Raw genomic sequence first — 10447 nt, forward strand, 5'->3', positions numbered from 1 at the left:
GTGAATAGATTTTTCTGCCAGGGAAGGAGAGGTATGGATGTATTCCCCAGAGTATTTTTCTCACACATTTCCCTTCTCTACCTCTCCCATTATCCTCAGAACTGAAAAATATAGCCTTCTTTTCATATCTCTGGTGATTGCAATTGTTTTTCTTTTAACTATTCTTAGCCTATAATTTTGCTACCCATAATACTCTCCTTTTTGATATATCCTACTCATTTATTTGTGGATATTTTTGTGTTTTACCTTCCTGGTCTGCTCTGGAAGATTATTTTGATCAGCAAGTCTTTTCAGAGTAGCCGGCTCAATACCATTTTGCTGGAATTGTTATTAGCCTTCTTTCAGGCATTGCATTATCAGTGCTGGCTGATAATCTTAGATCTCATTTCTGTTTATCCTTCTTTGGAATAGGCAATCAAGAAAGGAGGTAAAGATTAGTAGGGAGAAGACCCACTGGAGTCTTTTCTTAATGAAAATTAACCGAGGCAGAACTAAGGCTAAACTTTCTTCAGCTTCTAGGTTGAACATCAATAGCCTTCTCCCATGCTTTATGCCCTGATTCTGAGATGTGAATACATATATTATTATAAACATCTCTTATGTATATTATGTGTCACTTTTTTTTTTTTTTTTTGTAAATTTATTTATTTATTTTTGGCTGCGTTGGGTCTTCATTGCTATGTGTGGGCTTCTCATCGCGGTGGCTTCTCTTGTTGCGGAGCACGGGCTCTAGGCGCACGGGCTTCAGTAGTTGTGGCCTGCGGGCTCTAGAACTCAGGATCAGTAGCTGTGGCACACAGGCTTAGTCACTCCGCAGCATGTGGGATCTTCCCGGACCAGGGCTCGAACCCGTGTTCCCTGCATTGGCAGCCAGATTCTTAGCAACTGCACCACCAGGGAAGTCCATGTGTTATTTTTTGAGTATATAAATCTAGTAGTTTGGACTCATTATTTTATTGTTTTATACTTGCAGATAGTTTTTTTTTAAACTAATTATTTTATTTTACAGCTGATTTGAACCTTGAGCCTTAGCACTCATTCTATTAAAAGAGCAAATAGAAGGGGCTTCTCTGGTGGCACGGTGGTTGAGAATCCGCCTGCCAATGCAGGGGTAACGGGTTCGAGCCCTGGTCCAGGAAGATCCCACATGCCACGGAGTAACTAAGCCCTTGAGCCACAACTACTGAGCCCGTGTGCCACAACTGCTGAAGCCCGCTTGCCTAGAGCCCGTGCTCTGCATCAAGAGAAGCCACTGCAATGAGAAGCCCACACACTGCAACAAAGAGTAGCGTCCGCTCTCTGCAACTAGAGCAAGCCCATGTGCAGCAACGAAGACCCAACGCAGCCATAAATAAATAAATAAATTTATTTTTTAAAAAAAGAGAGAGCAAATAGAAACAGCCAAAAGAAAGACACTCAAAAGCTCACTACAGGACTTTTGAAGACTTTCTGAGAGGCAGAGTAGCATAATTCACAGAATATTAAGCTCGAGGTATCTGGAATCTCAGTGGCTTAACACTGTCATTATACTCTTTGTGTGTATATTTCATTATACATACATATACGTGGATATACATGGACATACATAGGATTTCATTATCTATATTGGTTTCTTTCCTTTTAGTAAATCATATACTCTCTCTATGTATCATCTGTTTTGAAAATGTGGAAAAGAATGTAGAGTTTCTGTGATTCTCAAATGAAACAGATTGGGAACTTGTCAAATTCATAAAGGTGCAGAATTGAAGTGCTGCTGTGCTGTTCTTTATTATTTTTCCAGACTTTATCAAATATGAAGTAATAGTGCTTAGAAAGATTAGGAATATGATTAAAGTTATAATTTTATACTTAATAAACTGTATTTCTAGGAAAATGATATTTGCTAACAGTGAGGAGTAAGACAAGGACAGATGTAAAAAAATGAGTCACAAGATTATCATTGGGAAAGTGAAAAATGTGCTAGGAGATGTGATATACATGACAAGATGTACTATTCAAAAATTCATGTGGCAACAGCAACTATGCTAAAAAGCCCAGCAAGTGTCATAAGACCTGACCTTGCTGGCCTGAAAGACCAGGACACTGATGCCCATCTTTTAACCTTGTACTACTTGCCAGGACTTACACTGAAGTTTGGTGGAGGGAGAAGGAGAAACTCATAGCAACCAACCAATCTGCTTGTTAGTAATTTTAATAGATTTAAAGAGTAAGAGGTTTGAAATACTGGATGAAATTGTTTTGTATGTTATTAGTGTTCTTCAAATTTTGTATTATTCTAGCTTTTCAATTCTATAAATTTTAGGATACGAACATAGTAGTTACGAAAGGGGGCAAGCTTACCTGGAGGCTAATTCATTTGTGTTAACCATTCTGATGATATTAGGTTGCTAGTGAAAAGAGTCTACTTCAGGCAAATAAGAAAAGAAGGGAATACTCAAAGAGAGATGTCCGTTTGCCTGAACTAAACTATAATCATCTCCCTGAACTAAAAGCCTTGGAAGGCATCGGTATGTTTGTAACGCTTTTACTTTTTCAGCCCTTTTGTTTACATTATTTAAAATGTATGTTAAGTAAACTAATACAATATTAAAAATTTATAGTAACTTTACATATTTAAGTATGTGAAAATGTACAGACTTATGTACAATAAGTATATACCAAGGGACAGATACTGAATGTGAAGAACTAACAAAAACGTCTGATTTTCTCACTGTGTTTATGGTTATTTTTATCTAGCTCGAAATTCCAGGCTAATAAAGAAGGAGAACAAAAATCTTTCAGAATCTCGAATTCCTTCTCTGGTCGCTATTGACTTGCACACCTTCAATACTGCATTACATCAGGTATAGAAATACTCTCTGTAGGATGCATGGAACTCGGGTCTCTCTCATATTTCCTTTTAAAGTGTCCTATGGAGAGTTTGCTCTTAAGAATTGGGCAGGTTTATTAGTGGGATCTATAAAATTTTGCTTGTTAAATTTTGTTTTATGGTTCATTGCATTAAGTACCCGTATTACATATATATTTACATGAACATTTCCCAGTTTACAGTGATCAATTTTTCATAGATTAAAAAATTGTGTGTGTGTGTGCATGCGTGTATGTAGCCTAGCTATGGCTTTAATATAACTATAGGCTTTATGGTAGTTTATGATATTTCACTGCATTAATACCAAAGTTGTTACCTTTCAAAGAGTGAAAAAAAAAAAAGCGAAAAAAAAAAAAAATTAAAAAAAAAAAAAAAGAGTGAAACTTTTTGGAATAGTTTTGTTTTTTTTTTTTTTTTTTTGCGGTACGTGGGCCTCTCACTGCTGTGGCCTCTCCCGTTGCGGAGCACAGGCTCCGGACGCGCAGGCTCAGCGGCCATGGCTCATGAGCCCAGCCGCTCTGCGGCATGTGGGATCCTCCCGGACCGGGGCATGAACCCGCGTCCCTTGCATCGGCGGACTCTCAACCACTGCGACACCAGGGAAGCCCTGGAATAGTTTTTATTATCTTAAAATGTATTCTCCATTTGACACTTTCCCCCGGGGCAATCCATTCCATCCATGCTAAAGATTTTCTATTCAATATAGTCTTTTGCTATAATTCCTCTTATCTCTTCAGAATATTTATGTTTCTGCTACTTTTATATCAACAACAGTCATATCACTAAGAAAACTGGCCAACTTTTTAATCTCTTGAGCCATCCCTAACTAACTACAAACTTGGGATATGAATCATTGAACTTTCCCTTTACTTCTTCAAACAGATTTTCACCTTTGCTTGATGCTAGGCACCTTTTGTTTTGGAATTCTCCATCCTCATTGTTTAAGGATTTCCATTTCATAGACAGCCCCTGTAGGTAGCCTCCTTCTCTATGCCGATGCTTTTTCCTACTGTTACTCTTTAAATTATTTTGTAGAGCTCTGCAAACAAGGGGAATGATATTGTTGAGGATAACAAGTTGCAGAGGCAGTTACCCAGTGATTCTGAAAAAAACATTTACAGACTGCTGCTGCTTTTGCCTTATCTCTTGCCAGCAATTTCGGGAGCAACATCGTCAAAGCTAAACAAATTCCTGTTGTGTGAAGATGAATCACTGCCACAGATTTTACACTGAGGGACTACAGAGTCTCAGGAAATTCCCGTATACTTCTAAACTTAAATATGGATTTTAAAGCTGCAGGATTTTCCACTTGCTCTTTGTGAGCACACTATTGTTCAAATCACGTTTCAGGGTTGACATAGCTCAATCTAGTTTCATGCAATGGAAGAAAGGCTTTGGCTGCCTTCCCACTTCTTCAATATTTTTATTTCTCGTTCGGAACTAATCCTTTTATATTTATACACTGGTTCTGCATTTTTACTCTCAGTTTATTTGTTAAATTTCCATTTGCATTTAAAATAAAGAAGAAAGTAGCTGTAGTGAAAAACACAAATTAACACCAAAGTAACACGAGCTTATGTCTGGAAAATCTGAGTGGAAAGAGAACAGGAGACTGAAAGCAAAAGCCCTGCTGGCAGAAGCTGTGACCTGCTTTGCAGTCTTACTTTATGGTATTCATCTATGCACTGAACTACATTTTGTTTCTGTACATAACACAAACATTTTCACATTTATGAAACTCTATTATGTACCTCGGGAACAATCTGTAAGATAGATTTTGTAAGTACAATATTACTTAATCCATGGAATCTGTCTCCACTCCCTCACCCCCTACATGCTTACATGTCTTATGTACTTATAGACGTAGCTTCAGATTTTTTCCTCTAAGCACTGTTTTCTTCATCCCACAAATTTCGATATGTTGTATTTTCATTATCATTCCATTCAAACACGAAAACATTTTTCCTTGTAATTTCTTCTTTAACCCAGTAATTATTTAGAAATGTGCTGTTTAATAGTTAGATATTTGGGCGTTCCTTAGATATTTTATTATTAATTTGTAATTTAATTCCATATGGTCAGAGAATATACTCTGTATGATTTTGATTTTTTTAGATTCACTGAGATGTGTTTTATGGCCCAGCACATGGTCTGTCTTGGTGAATGAACCTTGTTCTCTCGAAAATAATGTATATTCTTTAGTTGTTGGATACAGTATTCTATAAATGTGAAATCCAATTAAGGTTGATAGTGTTTAGATATTCTATATCCTTGATGATTTTTTTGTTTAGTTCCATCAGTTCCTGAAAGGGTGCTGTCAAAATCTTTTACTATGATTGTGGAATTGTCTGTTTTTCTCTTACATCTATTTTTGCTTCATGTATTTTAAATCTGTCTTATTAGGTACATACACATTTATACTTGCTTTGTCTTCCTGATACATTCTCCCTTTTATCATTATGAAATGTCTCTTTCTCTCATGGTGCTCTGTGCCTTGAAGTCTATTTTATCTGAGATTAAAGTAGCCACTCCAGCCTACTTCCACTTATTTGTTTCCATAGTACATCTTTCTACTTTCATTTACTTTCAACCTATCTGGTTTTGTATTTAAAGTGTTTCTTTTGCCGACAGCATATAAATTAGGGTCTTCCCTTTGTAGCTATTCTCTCAATTCTGATTCTTTTAATTGGAATGTCTGTTTGTTTTCTATTTCTGCTAACAAATTACTACCAACTTAAAACAATCTCCATTTATTATAGCTTCCATAGGTCAGAAGTCCAGGCACAGCTGCTGCTCTCCTTAAGAGTCTCATGGGCTGAAACCAAGATGTCAGCAGGGCTGCATTTCTTTCTGGAGGCTCGCGCGGGTATCCGTTTCCAGGGTCATTCACATTGTTGGCAGCATCTAGTTCCATGTGGTTGTGGGACTGAGGTCCCTGTTTCCCTGCTGGCTGGCTCCTGGGAGTTGTTCTCGTTCTCAGCTTCTTGAGGCCACTCACATTCCTTGGCTCATGGCCTAATTCCATGATCCTCAAAGCCAGCAACAGTGGTTGAACCTTTCTTACTCCTTGACTCTCTCTTACGTCCCCTTCTGCCTCATCTTTCTGACGTTCTTCCCATTTTAAGGGCACATGTGATTTCTTGGGCCCACCAGGATAATCTCCCTATCTTAGGGTCAGCTGATTAATAGCATTAATTCCATGTGCAAAGTCCCTTCACAGCAATAGCTAAATTAGTTTGATTGACTAGCCAGGGACAGGAATCTTAGTGGAATATCTTTAGAATCCTGCCTACCACTAAATATTTAGGCCATTAACATTAATGTGATTATTGATATGTTTGGATATAGCTCTGTCTTTTCATTAGTTGTTTTTTGTTCCTCTATTTTCCCTTTCCGGCCTTCTTTTGTATTTGAATATTGTTAGTATTGGCTTTTTGGAGATACCTCTTTGCATTATTTTTTAGTGACTTCTCTAGGGATTACAGTATACATAACTAATCTTTCATAGTCTACTTAGAGTAAATATTGTACCACTTATAAAATGTAGAAACCTTGCAAATGTATTTCCGTTCCTCCCACCTGAACTTTATGTTACTGTTTGCATTTGTATTTTGTTCACATACATTGAAAACCTCACTATACTATGTTATACCTTTTGCTTTCAATAGTCATAAGTATTTTATGGGAAGAAAGTCGTTTTCTATGTTTACCTAGCTACTTACTGTTTCTGTTGTTCTTCATTCTTAAAGATTACAGTTTTATTTTCTGGTATTATTTTCCTTCAATCTGAAAGACCTCCTTTAGTGTTTCTTGCAGAGCAGGTCTGATGGTGACAAACTCTTTTAGTTTTCTTTCATTTGGGAATGAAATTATTTTGCCTTCTTTCCTGAAATATATTTTCACTGGATATAGAATTTGAGTTGGTAGGTTGAAAAAATTTCTTTTTCTCTCAGGACTATAAAGGTATTATTTCTTCGTCTTCTGATCTCTACGATTTCTGGTGGGAAATTCTCAGGTATTTGAATTGTTACCCTTAAGTAATGTTTCATTTTTCTCTAGCTGCTTTCAAGATCTAATCTTTACCTTTTGTGTTTATTAGTTTGAATATAATATGTCTAGGCATAGTTTTCTCTGAATGGATCCTTTTGGAGTTTGCTAAGCTTCTTGAATCTGTAAATTTATCTCTATTACCAAATTTGGGAAGTTTTTGGTCACTATTTCTTCAAACATTTTTTTCCTGCCTAATTTCTTTCTCTTCTCCTTCTGAAGTTCTAATGAATGACATATATGTTAGACCTTTTGGTAGGTATTTTCTCACAGGTTCCTGAGACTGTTCACTTTCTTCAATCTTTTTTCATTCTGTTTTTCAGATTGAGTAATTTCTATGGATCCTTCCTCAAGTTCTTTGACTACTTTGTCACTTCCATTCTGCTAGTAATTTTAAAATTTCAGATAATGTATTTTTTAGTTCTAAAATATCCACTTAGTTCTTTTTTAGAAATTCTATTTCTCTACTAAGAATTCCTGTCCCTTCATTCATTTCAAGTATATATAAATTTCCAGCATCTGGGCCACCTCAGGATTGCCTTTATCTTTTGACTGCCTTTTCCCTTGAGAATGAATCACACTTTCCTGGATCTTTTTATGTCCAGTAATTTTGAATTGTATCTCGGATATTGTAAACGTTGTATTGTATAGTCTCTGGGTCTTGTTATAATCTTCAGGAGAATGTTGAAATTTTTATTTTAGTAAGCAGTCACCCAAGTTTTGTTTACACTGTAAATTCTGCCTTACCTTCTGTGAGAGGTGGTTTAAATCTCAGTTCTCTAAGTCTTTGTCATCCTAGTTTGCATCTGTCCTGCACTTGTGTAGTTCAGGGCTTAGCTGGAGGCTTGTACAAGTGATTAAAATCTCATTCACTTCTCTAAATTGAATTTAGACAATTGCTATGCTGTTGGGAGCTATCCCATGCATGCATACCTCAGGAACTGGATGGAGACTTCTGTGGGTTTATACATAGAATTAGAGGGTCCCCTTCTCTAGTTCTCTTCCCTCTGGAGTCCCCCCCCATACTTTTTGCCCTGCAGGGACCCCTTTTTCTGGTTTCTCTGACTATAAAGATGGGGTTCCTTTCAGACTTTTAGCTTCTTGCACTTCTTTACGACTCTGAGACTAGGGCTTGCCCTTTGGGCAAAGTCATAGAAGTGAAAAACAAACAAAATTGGAAACCTACCCCCTTGTGAAGGGATACATCTCCAAGTTTTGACTCTTTTCCTTAATCCTCAGCTGTTTTTCTAAAAGGTTTTGTTTTGTTTTGTTTGTTCATTTATTTTGGTGATAGGTAGACATGGGTTATAGTGGGTTTACATTGCCCTGGCACATCAGAAGTATCTTTTAACATATGTATCAACAAAGAGGTCAAAGAATAAGATGAAGCCTTTACTTCATCTTCTTCTGTGTAAGCAACTTGAGCTATGACTAGTTCCCAAGTTCTAATCATCTGATATTTGAACAAGAACTGGGATTTTGAGGAAGTAAGACTTTTACAATTACTGAGACTCTATATGCTCAATTATTAACTTGTAGGTATCAGGATCTCCCCTGTCAGATGATTCAGAGGCCGATTTGCCTCCAGTGGAACACCAGCACTGACTGTCATTTTGGTTCTGAGCTGGGTAGGTCTGATTTCTCACCCTTGAAGCTGTGTAACCTTTTGTGGGAGATATTTCGTAGCTTGCTGAAGCAACAAATTCTACAGCTGAAACATACTCCAATGATTGACTCTATGAGAACTCTTGATAGACAAAGAATTGTACTACTTAAAAAAACAGGAGTAGCTTTGTCTCTGTGATGAAATCCCTTTTCATAGCGCTTGCACCTCTTGCTTTTAAACTAATGTCCTGTATTTTATTGATACAGTAATGTGAACTTAGGGTGACAAGTGCTCCAGAAGGATAAATACTTATCTCCCGTATCAGTCATTCGCCCTTTGGATTTGTAAAGCAAGAAAGAGTAAATGATTGCTTGGTAATCTTTTTCCTAATAAAGAGGGATCATACCAAGTGATTGCCTTCATTTTAAATATAACTTTTTAGTACTGAAAAACCAAAACCAAAAAAAAAAAGAGAAAAAAATCAGACATTTTTGGGTGATAATTTGCTATGTGAGTTCACACAAGTCATTCAAAAATAAAATCCTGCATTCTTATAAGTGTGTTTTTGGAATTAACCTCTTAACCTCCACAAAGCATTTTGAATGTCTGTGACATCAAATGTGAATTTACTGTGATGTGCATAAATCTTAAGTTTTAATTTCTCATTTTTACAGATCCCTTCCAAGGGCCTAGTAGAAGTCATTGCAACGCATTTGCTATACATACTGCATAAACTGCAAGCTCTATAAAACTTGTATCTATTTTGTCAAAATTAGTCATTATTTACACAAAAGGAGATGTTGTGCTATACATGGTAGTTTTGGTGGATAATTATCCTGAAGACTGTCTTTAAAATCTTGTTTTTTATACATATGATCTAAGGTTTTCTTAGACCATGTAATACCTACCAATACTGTCAATAGATACAATATGAGAAAGCAAGTGAGGTAGAAATCAATTTCTAGGAAGAATATATGTAAACTATTTGGTGGCATATATCCCCCTTTGCTTTTAGATGCTGCCCTAGCACTTGAGATGACATCCTTGTGCAACGAAAGTGCTGATATCCTAGAAGCAGAGATTTGTGGTTTTGAGCCTTGACTTCTGAACTGACTACATTTTCTGAGAAAGGCCTTGCAGCAGAAGAAAAGACTAAGACATCCATGTGTTTCAAAGGAACATTGAACAACTGTCCCTTCCCAAATGTTATCCCATCACTTTTCAAGTCCACTGATGCTATTCCAAGATGTATCCAGTGAAAGAATAGCGATAGAGTTCTTGTTACATGAACGTGTATTTAATATTAGTAGATCGTGTATTTAAAGTGAGTAAAAAAAAAAAGGGAGAAAGAGAGAAGCATTTAAAAGGTCGTGTTGTTTATGCATTGAATCTTGTGTGTTATTTGTATAAATGTGTACATTTATTTGGGAGTGGGTTTGGTGGTGGTAGGTGATAAAAACTAGGATCAGTTGAAGAAAATGAAAAAAAACCTAGGATCAGTAGGAGAAAATGTTTCCTTTACCCTAACTTAACTATAAAACACATTTAAAAATCTTGCTTTTTTCTAGGCTTTAAGGAGAAATGTAACTGCTCTCTGTGGATGGATGTACATCTTTGGTTTCTGTGATTATTGTTGATGTTTGATCAGTGTTATTGTGGGAATCTGGCCTCTCTGCTGATCTTCTAAGAACCACACTAAAGCAAATGTCGCAAAGAAGCCTTTTATTTCTAATGACCTAGTATGACTCTGGCATTGGGTAGTCCTCTGTTTTATGAGATTCTGGTGCTAATGTTCTTGTGTGTAGGAACGTGATTGGAACAAGAGTGATGAAGGAGAATTTTGTACGTTTACCTTGGAGCTGTGCACTGTGCTTCTCATTAAAAAAAAGAGGTAGACATACAAAATTTGGGGATGGAAGCTGGGT

At 36.6% G+C, this 10447-nt stretch overlaps 1 protein-coding gene across 2 annotated transcripts in view; it reads left to right on the top strand.

The window, feature by feature from the left end:
* Positions 1-10001, top strand: part of CDKL2 (cyclin dependent kinase like 2) — a 34814-nt gene extending 24813 nt beyond the window's left edge. The window contains exons 11-14 of one of the 2 annotated variants that reach the window (XM_065877610.1): positions 2384-2507; positions 2737-2843; positions 8456-8532; positions 9538-10001. In XM_065877610.1, the coding sequence (XP_065733682.1) occupies positions 2384-2507; positions 2737-2843; positions 8456-8521 (297 nt within the window). In that variant the 3' untranslated portion in view covers positions 8522-8532; positions 9538-10001. Of the gene's footprint in view, positions 1-2383; positions 2508-2736; positions 2844-8455; positions 8533-9537 lie in introns of those variants that run through there. The other variant, XM_065877611.1, reaches the window with a different exon arrangement.
* The last annotated feature ends 446 nt before the right edge of the window (positions 10002-10447 follow it).

This window comes from Phocoena phocoena, chromosome 5 (genome assembly GCF_963924675.1).
Source record: "Phocoena phocoena chromosome 5, mPhoPho1.1, whole genome shotgun sequence".
NCBI lineage: Eukaryota > Metazoa > Chordata > Mammalia > Artiodactyla > Phocoenidae > Phocoena > Phocoena phocoena.